General features: G+C 51.8%; 1 protein-coding gene across 2 annotated transcripts in view; it reads right to left on the reverse strand.

The window, feature by feature from the left end:
* Window positions 1-461: 461 nt before the first annotated feature.
* Window positions 462-26,130, reverse strand: part of LOC102506353 (phospholipid-transporting ATPase IB) — a 416,600-nt gene continuing 390,931 nt past the window's right edge. For both annotated transcript variants that reach the window (XM_032496428.1, XM_032496427.1), the window contains 2 exons: window positions 5,831-5,922; window positions 462-858 (listed from right to left, as the gene is read on the reverse strand). In XM_032496428.1, coding sequence (XP_032352319.1) covers window positions 761-858; window positions 5,831-5,922 — 190 coding nt within the window. In that variant the 3' untranslated portion in view covers window positions 462-760. The remainder of the gene's footprint in view (window positions 859-5,830; window positions 5,923-26,130) is intronic.

The following is a 26,130-nucleotide window of genomic DNA, read 5'->3' on the forward strand; positions in this document are numbered from 1 at the left end:
CTGCGGGAGAAGGATGAGTGCTGGTTGGGGTGCCCGCAGCTGCCATGCACCAAGCACAGGGCCACATGCAGTAGGTCTGAGCGCGGCGTGCCCGAGAGCACCCGGGCCACTGGCCGGGAGGCACCTGGCGAGGATGCAGGGGAGTGTCGGGACCCCAACGGGTCCCCCCCGCTGCAAATGTGACTGGGAGGTTCAGGTAGCCATTTTCAGGCTTACCACCCAGATACATGTTTTTGTGATTTCACCGCAATCAAGTTTATGGCAATTTCGTACAAACAGAAAAGGAATCAGAGCAAGAGAGCGGCCTGCATAAAGTGCAGTCACGTGCTGCCCCGCGGACTTATCTGGGGGTTATAGGGCAGGAAGCGGCGCGCCCCCGGCTCCAGTTCCGCAAGACGGGTTCTCAGGCAGCATAAAACCCTCTTCCCTTTCTCCCAGAACAACCAGTACTGATGTTTAAATATTGGTGAAACATTATGTTTTTAATTTCACACCTGACAGAGCAGAGTCGAACGCTTCCTAACAGCGTAAACGAAAGGCGGGCCAAGCGCTGCAGCCGGGCTGGAAGGGAAGGAAGGGCCCCCCGCGGGAAGCCCTCGGGTTTGCGGGGTAAGTGGGACTAGCAAACCGGTCGGCTAAGGCCACAGAACGGGTGTCCCGGTGTTCTGGCTGCTGCCACCGGCCTCTTCCGCCAGGGATGCGCGAACACTGCGTGCCGCCGACGCCGCCCCTTCGGGGAGCCCGCGGGAGGGCCTGCGTCTTACTTCCTCCTCGATTTCTGTTTGGTGGTGTCATAAGCGCGGACTATTTCTTCCTGAGTGACGGCTCCGTGCTCCTCCTGGGAGAAGGCGTACCCATCTGAAAGAGGAGGGCACAGAGGCCTGGTTAGGAGCAGGCTGGCGGGGGGGGTGGGGGTGGGGGGGCGGTGCACTGGGTTTGGAAGAAGCTGCTTTATGGGGAGACCGTGGCCAAGCTCCTACCATGGGCCCCGTGGCCTTGGATAGGGGTCCAGAGACAGCTGACCCTCATGGGCGTGTGTGGCAAAGAAGAGGAGGAGGGAGGGTGCGCCCGAGGGGCGGAGTCCGGGTGGTTCTGTGCTGCTGCTGGGCTGGGCTGGGGAGTGTCCTCCCATTTCTGGGGGCTGCAGCCCGGCGCAGCCTATGAATCACAGTGTGTCACTGGCTCCCGCCGCACTGTCCCACTGCCAGCCCCCGGGGAGAACAGGTCCTGCGCCGGAAAGGTTCCAGTCAGCCTGAAGCTACAGGCCCGTGGGTGATTTATTAAGGTGTAAACATGCCAGGTAAACATATGCTAACAGTAAGGGCTGGCAAAGTGCACGGGGTGCTGGGAGCGTTCACATCAGGCGGATTTGGTGGGTCTACTTTTGTGTAGGTAAAGGAAAAAAAAATCACTAGAAAAAGTCAAGAGGTGTTTAATTGGCCCAATGGCTACAGGAAGACTGGTTTTTACAACTGGTTCCAGAAATGATGGCAACACTACCAGCAGCCGACAGGATCAGTTGCTGTGTGTCCAGAGCATGTGGTGTGTACTGTGCATGCTCAGCTCTTCTGTTCCTCCCAGCAGCGCTGTGAGACAGGCGGCGGAGTTCTTCCCATTTCACAGATGGGGAAATGGAGGCATGGGTGACATCATGACTTGCCCAAGGTGGCAGAGCTGGTAGACAAACCCAGGCATGGCCCGAGCGCTCCTGCAGCTCCGTTCTGAGGGTCTGGGATGGGGTTAACTTTCAGAAGTCCAGAATAAGGCTCTGCTTCCTAACTGGCCCTTCCTACAGAAGGGACAGGTAAGACCCGCTCTGTTGACTGAGTCTTCTGCTTCAGGGGTACGGAAAAGTCCCACAAGCTGAATTAGACCTTCTGACCAAAAAACGACACAGTCAAAAGCCTGCCTCCCGCCTGTGCGTGTTTAGGACTTACCACTGGTGCTGTTAGCTCACAGCCCTTAAAGGAGAAGAGGTCAGGAGTATGCCTGTGTATCATCCTGGATTCTGACTTTACTCAGACACTTGGCTTGAGAAGGGAAGTTTCTGGACTATAAAGATGTACAGAGCAAAGTATAGTCTTCTTGGGGAGGGAGATGAGGAAGTGACTTCAAAAGCAGATGCTGGGGGTGACTGGCTGCTCCGATCATGCGCAGAAACTGCGCCTCCGTCCCCAGGGGCTAGCTTCCCAGCTCTTCCCGAGAGCAAGCCTTTCGGCCTGAGAGGACCCGGGGCTTGTCTGCAGAGGGGGCCTAGGAGCCACTGAGGTCGTGGCTGGGCAGCAGGGAGGGGGTGGAAGTAAAGACAGATTGAGAGCCGAGGGGAGCCTCCACTGGGATGTCAGTCTGGCTGCTCACCCGCATTTCTACCAAAACCCGCATGTCCACTGTCCTAGCACCAGGCAGAGCCCCCAGGCCAGTGTGCGCCCCGCAAAGGGTGCAGAGCCAGTGGGCCCTGAGCCTTCCCACGGAGGCTGTGCCACTCTCCCGGCCTCGGAGAATTCCTGGGATCTGAAGAGGAACGGCCTCCTCCCACCTCGGAGCTGTGGGTCCAAGATGAGGAAACCCTGGGTGGCCCAAGGGTTCTCTGGGCCCCGCCTCCCGTGCCCCACAAGGTGCCCTTTGTGCTGCGTCCTTGCTGCCGTCCCAGACCAGCTGCTGGCCTTGCAGTGTTTCAAAGTAAAATCTAGCAAACGGCACTGCCTCCTCTGGCAACAAGGCTGAGCTCTGTGGTTGGCCCGGGCAGTGTTCTTCCTCTGGTCTCCCGAAGGGGACGTTTCTAGTAATATCTGCTGCTTACCAAGGTGGCCGTGCCGCAGCAGCTGTCCTTGGACCCAGCGTGCTGTGGGAACGGTGGTCCTGCCACACCCGGGGGCTGCTTCTCCGCCCCGAGAAGTGGCGCTGACCTTGAGGGATGGGGACCCCCTGTAAGTGCCCTTCTCCATCCTTGGGGCAGGCAGGCCACCATGGAGCTCTCCCTCCCCTGTGCTCCGCCATCCTTGTGGACCCAGAGCCTAGGGCCGGGGAGGGCTTAGCCTTTAAGCTCTTGGGCCTTCGTGGCTCACTTTTCTGTAAATGGCCTGGACCAGGCCCTCCAGTGGGCCCCAGGACGGGTCCTCTTGGGGGGAGGACAAGAGCCTCTCCAGTGCTGGCAGAGGCTCCCCTCCAGGCCGTTGTCAGCCCAAATAGAACATTGCTACCTACTTTTTAATGAGGTTTTTTTGTTGTTGTTGGGGGTGGAGACTAGTGGAGAGGAAAGGATGAAGGGGACTTGCTGAGACAGAAAAATAAGCCTTGTTTGGGAATGTCCTTTTGGGGAGTATCTCACATCTGGAACCATCCACTCCCTGTTGGAAGGAAGGAGCAGCGGCCCCGTCTCTTATCTGTTGTTTTCCGTTCAGGAAGCCCTGCGCTGGTTTCTTCAGCTCGGAGCTGTCTGACGTCCTCAGCTCACATTTGTCTCACTGGAGGAGGGCCAGCCAGCGGGATGACAGCCACTCTAGGGTGGGGAGGGTTTCAGGCATTTCTGGTCCAGTCTCTCCTCCCAGGGTCAGCACAGGCCAGAGGTCACTACCGGAGGGCTCCTGGTCCAGCTGCATCTACCGTCATGTTTCCAGAATGTGCACCAGGACGTTCTGAGACTCAAGCGAGGTTAAGTGTCCTTTCAATTCAAGAATGAAAGGAGGGTGGCCTGATAGGGGTGTCTCTGTGACCCATAAATACTTTCCTTTTAGAAGCCAGGCCTGGTAGGGGTTAGAGCCACAGTGGAAGAAATTTTAGCAGGACAACAGGGGCCACAGTCACCCAGCCCACCTCCGCCAGCACCTTCAGCTCACCAGCTCCTGCCTGATGAGCCCTGCCTGCCATCTGCATCCAGACGGGGCCTCAGAGGGAACCCCCAGCTCATAGCATTTCCCACCTTCACTCATCTTCAGAAGGGTTGATGGGGGCCTGGAGACCACACTCGAGGGGCTGAGGTCTGTCCTCTCCAGGTAGAATATTTGGTGAAATTCCTAAAAATCATGTTATTTTGGAGTAAAACTCCCCTTAAGTAGCAGTCCTTCCAGTCTGAGCTGTGATAGCATCTTAACGAAGGTGGCCGCTCCCTGGGTGGAAAAAGATTCCCAGGAGCAACAGAAGCTTGGGAAGCTGGCGGGGTCGACAAGGAGATTCGGCTGTGTGGTGGGGACAATGAGATTCGGCTGTGCGGGACGCGCAGGGTCGGTCACAGACACCGGGTGCGGCGGCCCCTGGGAACGACGGGTGCTCGGAGATGAGGTTCCTGCGAAGACAGAGGCCCGGTCCTGGAGCACCTCCTCGCCCTCCGGGTCAGGGACAGATGCCCTGGGGCCCAGCAGGCTCTCATCACTAGTTGCTGAGTGTCTTTAAAATGTGTGATTTTAAGCCGCTTTCTTGTATAGCTCTTGTTCATTAGAAATTTTTTGTCCTTCAAAACAGAGTCTGGAAAACATTTAGTGGTTGTTTTAAGACCCTTTATGATACTCCCACAAAAGTCCTCCCGAGTCTCCACTTTGGTGGTTCATTCTTTGAGGCTGGAGGCTCTGAGGCACGAACACCGCTTTTAGGGGCTCAGCACTCCTCCTCTGCCTGCTCTCCCCGCTCCGTCGTGAAGCCTCATGGGCTGTATAAGAGGTATGTTATTCTGGTTTTTTCTCAGAGGAGAGAACAAGTTTAGGGAAATAGGTAAGTGGCTCAGATTTCCTCAACTAGTGGCAGAAAAAAAAGTAATACCTGGTGTTTATTGGGCTTCTACCGCTCATTTATACAGCAGCCTCCGTTAATCCGCCCAGTAACGCCAGGTGCGTGCGCATGTCTGCTCCATTTTACAGGAATAGAAACGGGTTAACTTACCGAAAGTCACAGAAAAGTGGCAGTGCTGGGGCAGGACTGCAGGCAGCCCAGCTCCAGGGCGGTGGGGGTCCCGGAGGCCGTGGCCGGGAACCTGAGCCCTGGGCTGCCCTGGGCCGGTGATGCACTGCCCTTAGGCCCTGCCAGGCGTCCTGGGCGGAGAAGCCTCACAGACATAGAGCTTGTGGGACACGCTAAGGTGGCCTCAGCCCCCTTCCTCCTGCGTGGATGCGGCACGTGGGGCTGCGGGGAGGGGACCACGGGTGGTGATGATGTCCCCTTCCCTCCTCTCTCTGCCCAGGTCTGTGAAGACCTGTTCACAGGTGGAGCTCTGCGGGCTCGGCAGGAGCCCTCCAACGCCTGTCCTCCGGGTGCAAGCAGTCCTCACTTTTCCACCCGTTCTTCCTTCTCATCGCCTCAGGGGCGAAGGGGAAGCAGAAGTGGGCATCGGTCAAAGTGATGCCTGTGTGGGGTCAGAGGGGGAGTGAGTGGGGGCTGGAGGGGGAGGTGGGATTCAGCCCTGGGGAAGGGAGGCCGCCTGCACGAGGGCACCTGTACTGGGCCAGCGCTGCCCTCGGCTGGTGGCACGGTGTCTGGGTTGGCAGGTAAGGCCCACCCACCTGTCCCAGCTCCATGCCCCTCGCTCATGGCCTCCCACTGGGCTCCTGTGCACCCCACACAGCCCTGCTGGGCAGAAACCAGGCCTGGCCTCCAGCTGCAGAGGGGTGGGGATTGTCAGTGATTGTCCTTGTTTTAATCAATGTGCGAATTGGGGGGAACCCTTTGAAAGTAACATCACGTCAGTCTTAGAATCCCACTGGGAGGCTGATGGGAGGATCTTAAACCACATCAGGATTTGAAGTCTGGGTCCCGGGGATGACCTGCGCTGGAGCCATACCCGCCTCTGACCAGGCCCACCGCCCAGCCCTCCTCCCATCCCGCCCCCAGGGCGCCTACTCACGGGGCACTGACTGCTGCAGGGAGCCTCCGCGGAACAGGGTGGGCGGCGTCTTCCTGCTCAGCCTCTTCAGCAGCCGGTCCCGTTCGTTCATCCTGGGGGCAGATGAAATGGGTCAGCCCCCGTCCCCATGGACCCCTCTCCCAGGGGCTCGATGCATGATTGCAGGTCCTGAAGTAAAACACACTGGGGAAAAAGGCTGCCCCACGTCCAGAAAAACGTCCCATTTCACGACACTTTTGGAGGAAACGTCCTGTTATTTACAGCACGTGTGATCTCACCCCTGCGTGGGTAGCAGTCGGCCCCAGACAGATCCCTGGACCCGACGCCTCTGGACCCTGCCTGCCTTGTGAGTGACCACAGGTGTTCATTCACACCGGGCCAGCCTGGACTCTGCAGAACACCTGCAGGGAGCCGCCTGTTTCTCCCAGGAATGTCTTAAAAGCCTCTGTCCCACCTGCAGCCGCCAGGAACCGGTGCCAGGCCGCGCCCCACTGCCTGGGACTGCGGGAGGAGACGGGTTCCTTACACAGGACCTGATGCTTATTTTGAACCACAGTGAAAACCAAGGTAAGTTTTCTTGGAACAACAAGGATTAGGAGTTCTTCCTGCTTCTCCTGAAATGATTCGCTCCGAGGTACCCCTGCTGGGGGCAGAAGCACAGAGGCCGCTGGAGGACAGCTGTGGTTTATGCCCTACCCAGAGGTGGGGTGCTTGAGAGGTGCCAGGTGCACACGTGCTTTGATCTCCTGTCAGGGTGGCACTTGGCTTCGACCCAAACAGACACTGTGTGTGGAGCTTGCCGGTGCCCCAGGGCTGGACTGTGCTCCCCCAGAACTCACCTGTGGAAGCCTTAGCCCTCTGGGGCCTCAGGGTGGGGGCTGCATTAGGAGAGGGGGCTTTAAAGAGGCGACGCAGTTAAAATGAGGGCACGGCGTGGACTTAATCCAGTTTGACTGTTGTCCGAATAAGGCAGGGGATCAGGGTGCACCCACACACGGAGGCGTGACCAGGGGAAGACCAAGGAAGACTGCGCCCTTCACCTGCCAGCGGAGGGGGAGGCCTCAGAGGAACCGGCCCTGCTCTTGGACTTGGGCCCTCCGGAACCGCTGGGAGAGAAACAGGTGTTTAAGCCACGCAGTGTGTGGTCTTTTGCTGTGGCAACGAATACACCCCTAATCTGCCGTTTGTGGGAACTGGAGGGGCTGCAGTGGCCTGTGGTCCAGAACCCGTGTCCGAGGACAAGTCTCTCCTGACCAGGGCCCATTTCATGCTCCCGTAAGGGCCTCTGCCAGGGGAGCAGGGCCCGGGTCCCCTCCACACAAGCTGAAGTTCACTTCGTACTGGGCTGGGCCTCGGCCAGCCCTGGGGAAGATGTTTGATGACTGCTGGGAACACATTTCTTCTGCTCCCTCACCCTGCCTCTCCCTCCCCTCTCGTATGTTTTCTGCAGGGGCCACGGTAACCTCCCTGGGTCCTGCTGAACCACCACCTGGGCCGCAGGGAGGACCACATGCTCTGTCTCCATGTGTGGCCCCCCAACTGCCCGCAGCTCCCAGGAGGTGGGGAGTGTCATGCGGGGCTGCCCTCCGTGTCTGAGCTGCACTGTCCACGGTGCCTGCACAGAAGGCACTGCCCGGTGCTCAGAGCCCGTGGGAGGGGACACCAGTACACCGGTGGGATGAAGGCCCTCGCTCCCCAGGAGTGGAGGGGACGGCAGGGCTGGGCTCCCCACCAAGCCCTTCATCTGCTCAGTCACCCCTGGACCAACCACCGGTTCAGGTCCAGAAGCCCCTCCTGGTGACCTCCTGGTCTCTGCCTGGGCAGCTGGAAGCAAGCTCAGTGCCTCCAAGCACAGAGGGCGTGGGTGCTGGACAGACGTCTGAGTTCCTCACAGAAAGGTGTATGTTTCAAAAAATGAAATACTCTGAACACACAGCGACGGTCAAAGCAAGGACAGCACGTGCCTACTGTCCACTCAGCGCTAGCCCACGGGAGCGCCGCCCTCTAACCCTGTGCTCCAGCCCGTCCTCCCACGTGCTGAGGGGTCCCTGGGATCAAGGAGACGTGTCCAAGAGCCCACACCTGCCCTGCACCCCAAGTACAGGGGACCGTAGAAGGCCCTGCTCAATGATTCCCTCAAGCGGGCATCCAGGGCCAGCCCCCCCCCCCCACATTAGCTCTGTCTCCCTCATCACCAGCCAGCCAGTGTGCACCCTGCTAGACCTGTGGGATGTGGGGACGGGGATGTCCACACCTGTGCACAGACCCCTCCCAGTGCAGCTAACTCTACAACGGAACCGGGCATCACACTGAGCCCTGCCGTCTCCGCACAGGTCTGCTCATCACGGTACGTGGCTGGCTGTTAGCCTGCCTTAGAACGTCTACTTGCAGGCCCGTGGTCCCCACTCATGCTCCTGTACCAAGTCCTGCACTGCCAGGTGCGGGCCCGCGTGAGAACTGACAAAGCCTCAGACACGAAGTCGGCTTCCCTCCTCCCCGGCCCTGGTCTTCTCCTGTCTCCCAGTCGTCTTCATTCCCGTCCTACGTGCAGGCTGTTTCTCTGCATCCGCAACGTGTGATCACGTTTTAAAATACGTCTGAATGGTAGCATTTAGTTTATGGTAACTTTTTTCTCATTCTCTTTTGCGTCATCTACTCAGGGGACTGGTTCTTGGCAGGTAGTTCGCCTTTTCCTTCTGGACGCTCTTATAATCTTGTCTGCCTGTGATGTCTGCACGTTCAGTGCCACCCTCGCTCTAGGTGTGGCTTGTTCTGTCTTGCTCACACCTGGAAAGCTACAGACGCGCGAAGGCTGGTTCGCCTTCACGTGGGAAGAGCACTTTGACTCCTGCCTTGGTCCCCTCTTCTCGCCTGGGAGGTTGTATCCATTTCTACCTGAATCTCCCCATGCTTCCATTTCCTTTCCCTTTCTCTGAACTATTACGAGACTAAACAGTGTGTTTCAGTCTCAGTACTACCCTTTTCATGTCTGTACATTTTACTTTTTCTTCCCAATCCCCCTTCTCCCATTCTGTGCCGCTCTGGCTTTTTGATTTCCAGGTCTTCTTTCCTCAGTACTTTATAGACCCTTTCAGACAATCCTCGCACCCCAGGTCTGGGGGAGCTGAACGTGTCTGTGGGTTCAGCGGCTCGCCGCACTGTGGCTGGCTGCGCAGCTCCGGGCTGTTCTCCTAAATGGTCTTTCTTTGGCCTCTGCCAGGGCCCTGTTTCCCTCATATCCGAGCTTAGTTCCTGGAGCGCTGGGAAGAGTCTAAAACGGGGCCTCATACCCTAGCACGGGCTTCCGGTTTCTGGTGGGCGATTCTGTGTTCCACCTGCTTCCACTGGGACAGAGCATGAGTCACTGCTGCCTTGTCAGTCCAGTGAGCACCACTCTTCCAGTGCCTGTGTCCCTAAAATAGCACCCCTACTTACCTTCCAGAATATAAAACCGTCTCATACAGCTTAATTAAAAAAAAAAGCCACAATGCAAAAATGGGCAGAAGACCTAAGCAAGCAGTTCTCCAGTGAAGACATACAGATGGCCAGTAGGCACATGAAAAAATGCCTAGTGTGCTGATTATTAGGGAAATGTACATCAAAACTACAGTGAGGTATCAGCTCACACCAGTCAGAATGGCCGTCATTCTAAAGTCCACAAACAGTAAATGCTGGAGAGGCTGTGGAGAAAAGGGAACCTCCTACACTGTTTGTGGGAATGCAGTTTGGTGCAGCCATTATGGAAAGCAGTATGGAGATTCCTCAAAAGACTAAATATAGACTTACCCTATGATCCAGCAAGCCCACTCCTGCACAGTAATCTGGAGGGAACTCTAATTCAAAAAGACACCCGCACCCCAATGTTCATAGCAGCACTGTTTACAATAGCCAAGACATGGAAGGAACCTCAGTGTCCATCGACAGATGACTGGATGAGAAAGTCTTGGTATATCTATACAATGTAATACTACTCAGCCATAAAAAAGAATAAGATAATGCCATTTGCAGCAACATGAATGCTCCTGGAGAATGTCATTGTAAGTGAAGTAAGTCAGAAAGAGAAAAATACCATATGATATCACATGTGGAATCTAAAAAAAAAGACAAACTTACAGAATTGAAACAGACTCTCAGAAAACAAACTTATGGTTACTAGGTGGGGGGGAGGGGGTGGGAAGGGATGACTTGGGAGTTTGAGATTTGCAGATACTGACTACTCTGTATAAAATAGATAAGTTTATACTGCACAGCACAGGGAACTATATATTCAATATTTTGTAGTAACTCATGGTTAAAAAGAGTATGAAAATGAATAATAGAATGTTCCTGTATGACTGAAATACTGTGCTGTACACCAGAAATTGATACATCGTAAACTGACTATACTTAAATAAAAATATACTTTAAAAAATTTAAAAAATAAAATAGCCCTACAAAGTCTGCAGCTTTGTGCAGAGGGCTCTGACCCATCGCACGTGGGGCTGAGGGCTCACCTCTCCCCGCATCAAGCCCTGAGCCTTTTAACTGCCGCTCCTGCATTTGCACACTGGAAGCCTTTCTCTTCCCATTTCACCCAGTGCTCCTGTGTGGCCCCAAGTCCACTGAGTCTGCCACAGTGACTGGACCCCTTAATTTATAGTCCCCTGGCCTGACTGTTGGAATACAGGGTGGCTACAGAGCAAAGTCACAGAGCCGTTGCTTCCCAAGTCTTTTTAGAAACACCCTTTTCTGGAGACTGAAAATAGTAATGGATCTGACAAAGCTCTGGGTGAGGAAAAGGGCACCAGAGCTTTTACAACACCGACTTCTGCCCGTGTTCCAGGGCTGAAATGTTACGGAGGAAAAGGCCATTGTGGATGAACATCAGTAAAATTGCTCATGAACAGTCATGTTGGCAAAGCTCAAGCCTAGGAAGGGGTGACAATATGAACAACATTTACAGTTTACAGCATTCTCCTGTCTACGTGAGGTTTGAACACCATCCACTCACAAAGACAGGAAAAAAGGCGAAGAGAACGCAATCAGCAATTTACTTTGGTTAATTTGTTAGTGAGAAGTAAAGGAAAAAGGAGTACGAAGCAGCACAGGGAAGAACAATTAGATCCACGAGAGTTTGGCTTAAAAAAGGAACTCCTGACAAAGTATGAGCAAACCGAATTCAGCAGTATAATAAAAGGATTCTCCACCATGACCAGATGGGATTTAGGCCAGGATGCAAAGGTGGGTTAAACATACAAAAATCAACCAGCATAACACAGCACAGTAACAGAATAGAGGGAAGAGAGCAATGATCTGAATTAATGTGAAAAACCATTTGACAAAACCAGACACCCTTTCATAATAAAAATACTCAGCAAACTAAGACAAGGGAAATTCCTCAACCCAACAAAGAGCATTTACAAAACACGCTGCCCCAGCTGACAGCATGCGCCAAGGGGCTGAAAGCTGGCTCTCTCCGATCAGCAATAAGACAAGGATGCCTGCTTTTACCACTTCTGTTCAGCGAGTTTACTGGAAGATCGAACCAAAGCGATTAGGCAAAATCCCAACAGCCTGTTTTTTTTGCAGAAATGGGGAAAGTTTATCCAGAGATTCGTATGGAATTTCCAGGGACCACAGATCACCAAAACGATCTTGGAAAAAACCAACAAAATTACAGGACTCACACTTTCTGATTTCAAGATTTAATGTAAAACTACAGCAATAAAGCACTGGTAGGCGGACATGTGAATATGCGTAGCGTAGGTGAGAGTGTGGCAGAAACCCCAGAGAGCGTGGTCAGCTGGCCTTTGGCTCGGGCACCAGGACCATCCATGAAGAGAGAGGTCTGCTCAGCGAAGGCCCCACAGCAAGTGGACTTCCACATGCAGAGGAACCAGGCCGGGCCCTCAGCTTCAGTCGCTCAGAGTGGCTCAGCAGGGATCAGAGCCCCACGTACAAGGGCTAAAACTGTATAAATCTTTGTGACCTTCAATTTGGCAATATTCCTTACAAAGCACAGGCAATGAAGAATAGATAAACTGGGCTTCATCAATATTCAGACTTTTTATGAATCAAGACATTATCAAGAAAGTGAAAAGAACCACAAAATGAGAGAAAGTGTTTACAAGTCACACACCTTGGGTCTAGGATCCAGAACATATCAGTAATCCCAACAACTCAACAGCAAGAAGGCAGACAAACCAAATCAAAAACAGGCCAAGGGTCTGTGCAGACATCACCCGGAGAAGAAACGCAGTGGCCAGCGAACACACGGAAAGGGCGACGTCATTAGTCACGAGGGAAACGCAAATCAAAGCCCCAGAGAAGCAGCACTTACAACACCTCCGAGGACGGCTGCAAGTGAGACAGAAACAGAGAGCGTGTGCTGGACAGGCCGTGGGGAGGTTGGAGTCCTCGCAGCTTCCTGAGGGGGCCCTGCTCTGCGGTTAAGTTCAACACAGAATTACTGCGGCACCCAGCAGTTCCACTCCTCGGTTACACCCGAAAGAATCAAGGGTGGACTCAGGCAGATCCTTGCACACCAGCATCTACAGCAGCGCTATTCACAGTAACTGAGGGATGAAACAACCCAGACATCTGTCAGCTGCTGAATGGGTAACAAAGTGTGGTCCGTCCATACAGTGGAGTATCATTCAGCCATGAAAAAGAATGAAGTACTGGGAACAGGCACCACATGGAAAAACCCTGAAAACCTGGTGGTGAGTGAACAAGCCAAACCCGGTAGGCTGTGTCTTGCATGGCTCCATTTATATGAAGCGTGGAGCGGGCAAATACACAGAGACAGAAGAGTGGTGGTTGCTGGGCCCGTGCGGTGGGAGGCGGGGAGGGAGGGGGGAGTGACTGCTGAAAGCACAAGGGTTCCCTGAGGGGAGAGGAAGGTGCCCTGGGACGGGACAGCAGTGATGGCCACACAGCAGGGCAAGTGCGCTAAGTGCCACGGAACTGCACCCTTAAAATGGTGAATCTTACGCTATGTGGATTTCATCACAATTTAAAAAGAAAACAGAGGGAAGGGGTCCTGAATCGAGGGAAATTCCCTCCCATCACCTGACCTGTGGGCAGTGACGTCACCTTCGTGGTTTCCTTCTCCCACGGTGGGGACGCTGGAGCTGAGTGCTTGCTTGACCTCTCCGCGGCCAGGCGTGGGCACGCGAGCCGCCTGGGCCCCGTCCGCCCGCACGAAGGCGCAGGTAACCGGGAGTCCACAGCGGCTCGCACCCTCCTGCCTCCCCCCTCCACCCCGGGCGCGGTGCTGAAGCCCCATCTCACGTGGCTCCTGACCGACGGGCTCCACTAGGAGCCACACGTCCCGGGGCACGTGGGTGCTCCTGTCTCAAAGGGCGTGCGGTGTCCGGAAGGAGCAGAGAGCTGGAAAGTGCGATTTGGGGGCAATAATCAACTTTCATGCCCACGTTTCTGTCAGGAGGCTGTCCCTGCTAAAGTTGCCCCTGCTAACTGTGGAAGAACAGCCTGGAGACGGGAGCAGATGGCGGCAGGTCTGCTTCTCGGTCCGGTCTGGCGGGCCGTCACAGCTGGGGGGGCCTGCACTGACACCACCATGAAGTCAAACGCAAACAGGTGTTCTAAGGCACTGACTTTTGAGTTGCTGCTGGACTGTCTTCCAAACATAAATCTTAGTTTCCTCAAGATGAACGCTAATCCACAGTGCCCTTTCCTTCAGGTACGACCAGGCATCTGCTGAGCAAGCAGACTGTTGAAATTCTAACCTATTTTTTTTTAGGGTTTGTTTTTGGAGGGTGGGTTAATTAGGTCTATTTATTTTTTAGTGGAGGTACCGAACCCAGGGCCTCGTGCACGCTGAGCACACACTACCATTTGAGCTCTCCCCTCCCCCAGTTCTAACCTACTCTTAAGGATCCCTAGGGAAAGACTTCACAGCCCCAAGCAGTAGCTCCTTGGTACTCACTACAGTCCGAACACGGGGACATGAGAACCTCTGTACTCAGCAGTGTTCTCCATCTACCTAGGCCTTTGTAGGCTTAAAAAACAACAAAAATCCCCCCAAAACCACCCGACCTTAGTTAAGTCCACGTGTGTAATGAGAGAAAACAGCAAGAAGACCGCAAAGCAGAAGGGTCCCCAGCCCGAGACCCCGGTGGGAGGAGTGCGCACCCTGGAGGCTGACGCCCGTCCTAAGTTCCCTTCCGTCAGGTGGAGTCAGTTACCCGCCTCCTGCCGGCCCGTCTGCACACCTCGAGCTCTAGAACGCGACTTCCAGTCCCTTCAGTGGTTGTGCTGCGCCTCTTGGGTGTGACATCTGGCGCTGGAAACACGACCTGAGACACAGCCTCTCCCCCGTGCAGCTAACAGGTCTGAGGCTGCCTTGCTGTGCAGACACACATTAAGGCACAAGGTGAGGAGCGCCATCATGGAGGGGACGTGGTGACAAGATGGAGAAAGTTCAGGAAGGCTCTGGGAAGGCTAGGCATTGGAGCTGCACCCTGTCCAGTCACAGGAGAGGAGCAGGCCCAGCCCGGGCCCCTGGGCCTGCAGGACGCCGGAGGGCAGGCGGGGAGGCCCCGGGATGGAGATGCCCAGAGACAGCGACCCAGCCCTGCCTGTTCAGCCAGGGGCTCATCCTGACAGGGCGCCGGGCTCACACCCTCTCTCCGTTTCTCCCAGTGCAACCTGGCAGAGAGCGGGGACGGTGACAGGCAGAGAGCTGCACCTGTGCTCGGGGCACTGACTCGCTGTCCTACTCACACGTGTCCCCCAGGGGGACCCTGCGGCAAGTGTCCCTGCGTCTGTCCACACGGCCCAGCACTGAGCTCAGGACAGTGGGTTTTACAACAGCAGCTGAGAGATACTCCTCTTTTAGCACAGAAATTCTTTAAAATGACAGAATGGGGACATCATTTCAATTCTCTTCCACAAGAGGAAGGCCCCCTCCAAACTCTAGATGACACTGTGAGCAAACAAACCAAAACAAAAACACACCCAAAATGACAACTTCCGTGGCCTTTACAGAGATAGGATATTGTGTTTTGTTAAGAGAAGAATTCAGATTGCATGGAGCAGTTAGAGGACAGTCTGGCTGAGGGCAGGAAAGGGTTCAAGGTTAACTAATTCAGTACAGATTCCATTCCAAAAATAAAAAGATTCCTCTAGTCCCTCCTGGTCTCAGGTCCCCTCTGACCATCAAAACTGGGAACTGGAGGGAAGAAGGGCTTGTACTGGACAATTGATTTTCTTCTCTTCCAGACAAGGTTTTGGAAAGTGGGAGTAAGGGCACCATTCTGGGTGTCGGAAGAAATCTCGTTCCTGTACAGAGAATCGCTGGGTGATTTCCTGTTAAAAAGAAGAGACTGACCAAAGAGTGACAGGACCAAATTAGGCAATGATTTGACGGGAGAAACAGTTCTGCAGTTTCAGGTTAGGTGGGATCTGTCTGCCGACCGCCATCCCCGCTCAGAGCACAGCTGATGGGCGTGTGGCGACCGCGCGGGCGGGTAGGACTGCCCAGGGGGCCTCCAGCCAGGGTCTGGGGACGCTGAGAAGACCCAAAGCAGAGACGGAAACAAACGGAATCTTTTTCCACGGTGCCGGCGAGCGGGGTGGCGACTTCAGTGAGCCAGCGAGGTTAGGTTAGGAGGAAAGGTCAACAAGAAACAGCGCTCGCAGCAGCACGACACTGTCCTTTCACTGGAAGCAGCAACTCAGGTAGAAATGGCCCCTCCTGAAAACCAGCCCTGCATTGCCGCGTTCCAGCTCCTTTCGAGAGGTTAAAAAAAAAACAAAACCCATCTGTAGAGACTGCTTCCCGGAAGGTGGACGGAATAGGTGTATTTTCTCTCTTCCTCCTGTTAAGCACAACTGATGCCCCTGGACGTTATGTGTAAAACAAACAGAAGACGACACTGAAAAGGTGGAGAGGAAGGGTGACCAGGAACCTCGGAGTATGAGAAACTCGAGCTTGTTTTCAGCTCATGGATTCCAGACTTGGAGCAGAAGAGCCTGGCCACCAAGTGCCCGCGGGTGCAGCCAGGAAGCCAGGGAGAGCCTCTTCCCTCCAGCCGAAGGAGCGGGAAGCGGCAGCCTCACAAGACAGAAACTGTTAGACCACCATCACTCTGCTCCAGCCAAACACTCCAGAAAAAACTTTGGCTCAATTTCCACCCGTGCTGGCAAAGCCCAAGTGGGGAGCCTAGACTTCCACCTGTACGAGGCTGCAACAAGGCGCCCCAGGGCCCCGACAGGGGTGGTTATAGAGAAGGCCAAGTAGGGACCGAGGACTTTCATCCCTGCCAGCTGCTAAGGTCTCTCACCCCCTGTGGTGCCAGCAGAGCCATCGGGAGATGCAGAGGAGAATGGACTTCCATCTCCTGCCCTGTGAACTAGGAAGGCATTCCACCCTCTCCTCCCTGGGGTGGTGTCAGAAGAGGCCTAATGGAGAATCAGGACTTTTATCCTTAAGTAGCGACAAGGACACACCCCTCCCTCTCCTCCCTCTCCCACCCCCTGCAGAGTCAGTGGAGAGCAGGAACTCTCACCCCGACCCTGCAGGCATCAATGCAGACCAAGGGGGGATCTGGATTAACTCTCCCTGGCAGGAGCGAGCCTGTTGTAAAATCCAGAGTCACATAACGTAATACCCAAATGCCACATTTGAAAGTCATCTGTCATACCTAGAACCAGGCAGATCCAAAAGTGAATGTTTTAGATGCCAATACTGAGATGACAGAGATGGTGGAATAATCTGACAAAGATTTTAAAGTAACCATCCATGATAAAAATGCTTCGGTTAGCAACTGTGGACATGCTAAAAACAAGTGGAAAAAAGAAGAAAGCCTCAGCAAAGAAACAGATGTAAGAAAACAGTTGTAATTTTAGAACTCAAAAATAGAGTAAAATAAAAAGCTTAGTGGATGGGCTGTCTTGATAGCAGGATGGAGGAGACAGGACACAATCAGTAAGCTGGAAGATAGAACAGCAGCAATGATCTAACCTGAATACCAAAGACAAAACAGCCTGAATGAAGTTAGCAGAGCCTGAGGGACATGTGGGAATGTGACAGGTGGTGTCAGAGTCCTAGAAGGAGAAGAGAAAGAGGATGGGGCTGAAAAAGCACTCCAAGAAATAAAGGCTGAAAACCCCCAATTTGGTGACAGCCATAACCTACAGATTCAAGAAGCTGTACGAATCCTAACTAGGATAAACCCAAAGAAATCCAGGCCAAGATAGATTACAATTAAACAAAGAAAAGATCTCAAAAACACCAAAAGACAAAAGACATTTTACCTGTAGGGGAAAACCAATTCAAATGACAGTGGATTTCTTACCAGAAATCACTGAGATCAGAAGTGGCATAATATTTTTCAAGAACTGTCAACTCAGTGAAAACATCTTTCAGGAATGAAGAAGAAATCAAGACATTATCAAATGGAAAGAAAACTAGGAGACTTCGTTACCATCAGAACTACCCTATAAGAATAGCTAAAGGAAGTTCTAGGAACAAAAAGGGAATAAGAAAAGAAGGAATCTTGGAACATCAGGAAAGAGGAAACACGGTGAGCAAAAATATAGTAAATACAATGGGCTTTTCCTTTCCTCTTCAGCTCTCCAAATTATGTTTGACAGATTAAAGCAAAAATTATACACTTTTCTGCATAGAAGACACACAGATGGCCAACAGACACATGAAGGATACTCAGTGTCACTAATTATTAGAGAAGTGCAAATCAAAACTACAATGAAGCATCACCTCACACCAGTCAGAATGGCCATCATTAAAAAGTCCAGAAGCAATAAATGCTGAAAAGGGAGGAGAGAAACGGGAACCCTCCTACACTGTCGGTGGGGATATCATTTGATGCAGCCACTATGGAAAACAGTATGGTGATTCCTTAAAAAACAGAAGATAGAGTTACCATATGATCTAGCAGTCCCACTCCTGGGCATATATCTGGAGAAAACTCTAATTTGAAAAGATACAAGCACCCCAATTTTCATAGCAGCACAATAGCCAAAAAATGTAAGCAATCTAAATGTCCACTGACAGATGACTGGATAAAGAAGATGTGTACGTACACACACACACACACACACACACACACAAATGGAATACTACTCAGCCATAAAAAAGAATGAAATAATGCCATTTGCAGTAACATGGATGGACCTAGAGATTATCATACGAAGTCAAAGACAAACATCACACGGTATCACTTACTTGTGGACTCTAAAAAAAATGGATACAAATGAACTTATTAAACAGAAACAGACTCACAGACATAGAAAAAAATTATGGTTAACAAAGAGGAAAGAGGGTGGTAAAGGATAAATTAGGACTATGGGATTAGCAGGTGCAAACTACTGTATATAAAATAAACAAACAGTAAGGTCCTAGTGTATAATAGCACAGGGAACTACATTCATATCCTGTAATCACCCATAATGAAAAAGAATATATATATGTAACTGAATCACTATGCTATATATCAGAAACTAACACAACACTGTAAGTCAACTATACTTCAATTAAAAAAAATATACACTGTCTGATATGGTTCTAAATATAGGAAGAGAAAATATTAAATATATGTGGGTGGGTGAAGAGATATAAAAGAAGGTAAGGTTTCTATACTTCACTCAGATTGGCAAAACGACACCAGTAGACTGTGGCTAGTTATGTATATATAATGTAGTGCCCAGAGCAACCAGTGGAAAAAAACTATACTGTGAAGACACAGTCAAAAACAACAGATAAATCAAATGGAATTCTGAAAAATGTTCACATGACCCCCAAGAAGGAAGAAGAAAACAGAGATGAAAAACAGAACAAACAGAAAACAAAAGGTAAAATGATAAACTTAAGCCCCAACATATTAATAATACATAAATATAAATGCTTTAAATATACCAATTAAAAGACAGACTGACAGAGTGGATTACAAAACATGACACAATGATATGATATGCCGTCTACAAGAAACTCAATTCAAATATAATGATATAGGAAGACAGAAAATAAAAGGTTGGAAAAAGATATATCATGTGAACATTAATCAAAGGAAAGCAGGAGAAACCATATTACTATCAGATAAAGTAGACTTCAGAGCAAAGAAAATAACCTGAGACAGTGAAGACTGTGACAAAAAGGTCAGTCCCCCCAGAACACACAGCAATCGTAAATGTCTGTGCACCAGGCAACAGAGCTGCAAAACATGTGAAGCCAAAACTGACAGAACTGAAAGGAGAAACAGACACGTTCAGAGTTATTGTTGAATTATTTGATATTCCTCTATCAACAATTGATAGTACAGACAGACAGAATAAACCAGGAAGAAAAATCATACGATCAATCAGTTAATGCAAATTAAAACCACAGTGAGCTATTACTACACACCTATCACAACGGGTAACAACAACAACAACAAGTGACAATACCAAATGCCGGCAAGGATGTGGAAGGACCAGATCGCTCATACACGGCTGGTGGGAATGTGAAATGGTATGGCCACTCTGAAAAGCAGTTTGGCGTCTCCTTAAAAATACCAAACACACCAGTCTCTTCAGCAAATGGTATTGGGGTAACTGGACAGCTGCATGTAAATCAATGAAGATAGAATATTCCCTCACACTATACACAAAAATTAACTCAAAATGGATCAAAGACTTAAACATAAGACAAGACACCATAAACCTCTTAGAAGAAAACAGACAAAACATTGTCTGACATAAATCTTAGCAGTGCTCTCCTAGGGCAGGCTACCCAGGCAATAGAAATAAAAGCAAAAATAATAAATGAGACCTAAATAAGCTTATAAACTTCTGCACAGCAAAGGAAACCATAAGCAAAACAAAAAGACAACCTACAGAATGGGAGAAAATATTTACAAAAGATGAGACTGACAAGGGCTGAATTTCCAGAATTTATAAACAGCTCATACAATTTAATAATTAAAAAAAAACAAAGAAGCCAATCCAAAAATGGGCAGAAGACCTAAACAAGCAATTCTCCAGTGAAGAGATACGAATGACCAACAGGCACATGAAAAAATGCTCAATATGGCTAATTATCAGAGAAGTGCAAGTCAAAACTACAATGAAGTATCACCTCCCACCAGTCAGAATGACCATCATTCAAAAGTCCACAAACTATAAATGCCAGAGAGGGTGTGGAGAAAAGGGAACCCTACCACACTGTTGGGAATGTAATTTGGTGCAACCATTATGGAAAACAGTATGGAGATTCCTCAAAAGACTAAAAATAGACTTACCATATGACCCAGCAAGCCCACTTCTGGGCATATGTCTAGAGGGAACCTTAATTCAAAAACATACGTGCACCCCGGTGTTCATAGCAGCACTGTTTACAACAGCCAAGGCATGGAAACAACCTAAATGTCCACTGACAGATGACTGGATAAAGAAGATGTGGTATATTTATACAAAGGAATACTACTCAGCCATAAAAAATACTAAAACAATGCCATTTGCAGCAACATGGATGGACCTGGAGATTGTCATTCTAAGTGAAGTAAGTCAGAGAAAGAAAAATACCATATATCACTTATATGTGGAATCTTAAAAAAAAAAAAAAGACACTTATTTACAAAACAGAAAGATACTTAGACATAGAAAACAAACTTACGGTTACCAGGGAGGGAAGGGGGGGAAGGGATAAACTAGGAGCTTGAGATTTGCAGATACTATGTAATATATATAAAACAGACAAACAACAAGGTTCTACTGTAGAGCACAGGGAACTATATTCAACATCTTGTAGTGACCTATAATGAAAAAAGAATACATATGTACATGTATGACTGAAACATGCTGTACACCAGAAATTGACACAACACTGTAAACTGACTCCTTCAATAAAACATGTATTAAAAAACCCACCAAACATATCACACCCTTGTGAATATACTAAAAGTTCTGAATTCACATTTTAAAAAAAGTTGAAGTTTATGTATTTGAATTGTATCTCAAAAAAATGAGATAAATCTTGGCTAGCTTGCAGCCCAAGCTGCCAACCTACAGAATCATGAGCTAAATAAATGTTATTTTTAAAAAAGAAAAAAAAAAAACCCATACTCAAATAATGCAACTACCATAAATCCAGCAATGCACTCCTGGACATTTATCCCAGAGAAATGAAGACTTGTGTTCATGTAGAAGCTTAGACACACATGCCTATAGGAGCTTTACTCACAATGGCCCCAAACTGGGACCCAGCTGTCCTTCAACAGGCGAAGTTTAACTAAGTGAGGCACCTCCACGTAACGAAGCACCACTCAGTAATGAAGAGGAAGAAAGTACTGGTTTGCGTGGCAACGTGGATGAGTCTCCAGAGAACTGTGCTGTGGGGAAGAGGTCACTCCCGGAAAGTCACGTACTCTGTGGTTAACTTATGTAACATTCTTGGAATGACAAAATTGCAGAAACTGAGATCAGGTTAATGGTTGTCCGGAGCCAAGTGGGAGACAGAGTAGACGGGGCTATAAAAAGACACCACCAGGACCCTTGGGGCGATGGAAATGCCCCGTATCCTGACTGCATCCATGTCAGTTTCCTGGTGGCGAGATGGTTCTGTAGTTTTGCAAGATGTTACTATTGGGGGAAACTAAGTAAGGAGTACGTGGGATTTCTCTGTATTTCTTACAACTGCAGGTGAAGCTGCAATTCTCTCAAAATGAAACCTTTAAATAAAACAGAGATCCTTCTCAGTTTGTATGCATTCCGGGCAGGCTGGTCTCTGTGCACAGTTATCCTTTCTAAGCAGTTGCGTTCAGAGGGGGTGGGAGGCTCTCCGCATCCCCGGCCGGCACTGCCCGGAGGGGAGGCCGTCCAGCCTTACAGAGCCGTCTGACCTCATTAGCAAGCCGGCGGAGTCGGATCTGAATGACAGCCCTGCGCATGTGGAAACTATTCCCTCATCCCAGGGCCTGCAGCGAGGTGGGAGCCCAGCTCTGCCGCCCCGTCAGAGAGCCCGTGGAGAGGTCAGGTCGGGGTCACGGGGCTGTTAGGAACAGATAAATTAGCGGGGTACCTGGCCCACCCGGAGGGGCCTCAGGGACAGGCTGTGCGGTGGGTTGAAAAGCACCGGGTGTAATGGAGCGAGTCTGGAATGGTCCAGGCTCGGTATGTCTCCTGATGGGGCGTCTGGGGAAAGGACTAGACTGAGCACAACCACAGCCGGGAAGCACGACGCTCACCAGGAAGACGCCGCCTGACAAGCCGAGAGTTCTGTTAAAGCGCTGGTTCCCCTCACTGGACGAGCCACTTACCCCGCTCAAACCCAACTTCCTGTCAGCCCTCCGCACCTCCTGCTCCGGCCACATGGCCGTCTGGACCTCTCTGGACAGCTTCCCACCCCAGGGCCTCTGCACTTCTGTCTCCATGTGCCAGTGGCTCCCTGCCCCTGTTCCTGCAGACCAGCCCCGGGAGACCACCCCTCTCCTGCACTGTCCCTGCTCTGTCTTCAGCCCTTTTCACTAAGGGTTTGTGTTTCCTGTCTGTGGTCCCCACTGGAATGTAGGCTCTGAGGGCTGGAATAGGGATTTTGTTCCCAGTTATGTGCTCAGCACCAAAAACAGGGCCCAGGACTTACTGCACAGCACAGGGAGCTACAGTGAATACTTTCCATGCGCAAGATGCTCAAGAACTACTTGTTGAAGGACTGACGGAGTGAGGAGACAGAGGAATAATCAATGCAGGCGGGGCCAAGTGCGGGGACAAAGACCAAGGTGGGCGGGGAAGGCCACTGGGTCCTTGTCCTTCTCCCTCAGAGGCCCCTGCAAGCTCCCCTCTGCGGGGGGGGGGGGGCGCGGGGGGGGCGGGTGGCACTCTGGCACAGGCTCTTGTCACAGGAGCTTTTTTCAGGAAGGGAATTTCCAGGCCTCAGGACCCCCCGAGCCTACGTTCCAACTTGGCCAGAGAAGAGCGGGCGTTTCTCACAGATGCACAGTCTGGCTACAAGCGCCTTCCTGCACCATGGAAAGCAGGCGTCTTGGCCCAGGTCCCGAGCGCACCCTCAGGTGAGGCCGGAGAGCCACGGCCTCATTAAGGGTGTGAAACCAGGGTCAGGAAGGATGCCCTCAGGCTGCAGGGGCCCGCGGTTGGGGCCGGGGTGGCTGGCAGCAAGCCCAAATCAGGGTGAGGACTAGAACCTTGGGGCAGCGTGTCACCGCCAGCTGATGGGGCTCTCAGCGACGGTGGGTCACACTCTTCTCTGCACTGCCCCCCAGCTCCCCTTCTGGTTTGGTACCGCCTGGCTCAAATCTCCTTTAAACCAACCCTTGCATTTGTTTACGCCTCAGTTTCCCTTTTTGTAGGCCAGTCTGTGAATGTGATGGAGGAGGGAAGGAGAGAGCTCGGGAGGGTGGGAAGGATGTGCATAAAAAGGCGAGAGAAACGACGAGGCCCCCTGTCGCGCACAGGGAGGCACACTCGGCGCCCTGTACTAGCGCATGATGGCGGAGCAGCTGAAAGGCTGCGCACCTGTGTGTAACTGAGTCACTCTGCGGGACACCAGAAACTAAGTCAATACTGTATGTCAGTTACACTTCAATTTAAAAACAACAAAAATAGAAAAAAAAGCAATGGCAATTTCTAAGGGGTCTGACAGTTACAGGTGACAACTGCACGGCAGAAGTGGCACCGGGTGCTTGAGAGATGGTCAGGGAGACCGGAGTCAGGTGTTGAGGGCGGTTTTTGAGCAATGAAGCATACTGGGCAGGAATATAATTTCCCGAGGGTACAGCTGGCAGCTTTGTCATGTAAACGTGCTGAAAATTAAATTGACTTGACAAACCAGCTAATACGTGAAGGTTAAGACATGGGGATAATGACTCAATGGTATTTTTTAATCAATTAAATTCCTCAAGTGTGAACTTGCCCTTTTAAGAAAAATAAAACCAATTTGCCTATTGGCGCTTAAGATCTGAATCAAGTTCGAAACCGCGGATCTCTCTCCCGACCGTTACTTTCTTTTAAAATCATGGACTTTCTTGGAGGCCCATTAAGCTGCAAATTAATTACAATAAAAATAACTTTATCACCATCCCTCTTTTCCTAGCACCTCCTCCCCAATACACACAGGATCTGGGTCTGGGTAATAAACATCTGACTTCACAAATTCAAATCAGCATCCAAACAAACAGAATAATTCAGAGCTGGCCGCGAGGTCCCCCAACTCAGTTGCTTAAGTAATTAAAGAAAGATGAGCTGCTCCACCCATTAACCTCCTAAATACTAATCACAGATAATGAGGGATGGAGGCGCGGGCGGCCGCAGGTGCAGGCGTGGAGGGCTCCCGGGGCGGGGGGGGGGGAGGGCGGCTTCCCGCTGCCTCCCTGCCTTCGCTGGGGAAGACAGTGCACTCCCCTGGTAGGAGCTACAGAGGAGGTTCTGCAGCCTCAGCCCAGGGTGTGCGTTTACAGGACTTCAGACCATGGGCGAGTCACTGCAGGCTCAGCCAGGCTCCTGGAGAGAGCTGGAGGACCTCAAGAAATTGGTCTTTATAAACAGCCACGCTTTACTCGTGGTCTTGAGCTGCCTAAAGTCCGTTCTGCAACCAGGTGCGGTGGGTGCAAGTAAGACGTTACAACGCGGGGACTCGTGGTCCTGAGTCCTCCAGAGTCCAGCCCAGCCACCCCCGGCACGTGGAAGAATCTTTCGTCCTCCTTCACACCCCCCGACCCCCCTGGAGGACGAAATATAGCAACAGGTCTCGGGGAGGCTCAGGAAGAGCTGCAGAAACCCGCAGTTCGTGTGCACGGGCTGCCCGCCCTTTCCGAGGCTGCACGAGGCGTTCCAAGGGGGACACGGCCCGGGGCCTGTGCATCCGCACATGTGGGGCTACAGCGGCCGCGGACGGGGGCGAGCGGGGTGCCCGCGGGGTGAGGGTGCTGCTCCATCTCCTGCCGGCCGGGCCTGTCCCCAGCCCCGCGCGCACGTGCCGCCGCCGGGTGCCTGCAGGCTCAGCGGGGCGGCCTCCGAGCAGAGCGGCCCTGCGGGACAGGCGCGCACCCGGCTGGGGGCCTCGCAGGACCCCACCTCCCCACCCCCATCACAGGTCCCCGCTCACCAGCTGAGCTGCTTCGGAGCCGGAGCTGAAACTCTGTTTTCCAGAACCCCGTATGGATGGATACTCACAACTTTGTTTTCCAGGGCCAAGCAGCTGGGCCAAAGACCTGAAAACGTCTCCTGAAAAACGCCCGCATCATCCAGAACACCTGTCTCGCCCGGGAGCTCCCCGGAAGGCGGCGTGAGCAGCGGGCGTCCCCGCCCGCGGCGCAGAGACGGCGCACGCGCGCATTTCCAACCGCAGCCACAGCTGCGGAGACGGCCCGCGGGGCGCGGCACCGGCCCGCAGCCACCCTCAGGTGCCTCCCGTTTCCGTGCCGATTGTCGAGCGCTCGCGCACACGGAAAGGGAAACCACCTTCCGTTCTCCGGTGCCATGTGAAGGCTGTCCGGGTGGAGCCCAGGCCGCAGGGAGCCTGACTCCACCTCCACCTGGGTGGTGGCCAAGGTGTTTTTGGCAACGTGTCACATCCTCTGTGGGCCCCGTTTTTAAAGAAGCATCTTCAGGGTGGAGGCGCCCCCACACAGTCTCCGCCAAGCCTTCTTTCACTACTTTTAAAGCAGGGTTTCCTGAAAACGGGTAAGCCCACGGATAGAGGACGCCAGAGGGGCTCTGGGGTCTCCAGAGGTGAAGCCCTTGTCTTCTTCCAGTAGGAGAGATGCTAAACCTGCCGGTATTTCTGAAAGCAAACCACTGCTGTTAAAATTGCAGAATAAGATGACTATCCACGTTGTCTCTGGCTCACGTTTTCCAGTTTTGAAGATGAGCCCTCATTGAACAGACGCACCTGGATCCCACAACGTGAGGCTATCCTGACAGGTCTGGCTGGATTACCTCCGTCATGGTGCCCAACAGTCCGTGGAAGGATGCACTGTGACTGATAATGGGATGGCGTGTAAAAGACTGGGTGAAAAATGAAGTATATGGGGCACGGGAGATGGAAAACTTCTCCCTTTCCTCTTAAAAAAAAAAAAACCCTTTGGATTACGCATTTTTCAAAGAATGCATTGAATACTTCAAATTAATTATTCATCTGTTATTACCTGGATTCTCTCTGGGTCATCCATAAAAATGATGAAACAGTGACTTAAAGCCACAGTCTCTCTCTAGTGTCTGATCACTGTGCTTCCTGAGAGGCTATACCACCCAGGGGAATGCTGAAACCTCAGCGCGCAGTGCGTCTGCCTCTGGGAGGCGATGCTATGTTTCCAACATGAAGACCAAGTCTTCAGGGATGGTGA

This window comes from Camelus ferus, chromosome 14, assembly GCF_009834535.1.
Source record: "Camelus ferus isolate YT-003-E chromosome 14, BCGSAC_Cfer_1.0, whole genome shotgun sequence".
NCBI lineage: Eukaryota > Metazoa > Chordata > Mammalia > Artiodactyla > Camelidae > Camelus > Camelus ferus.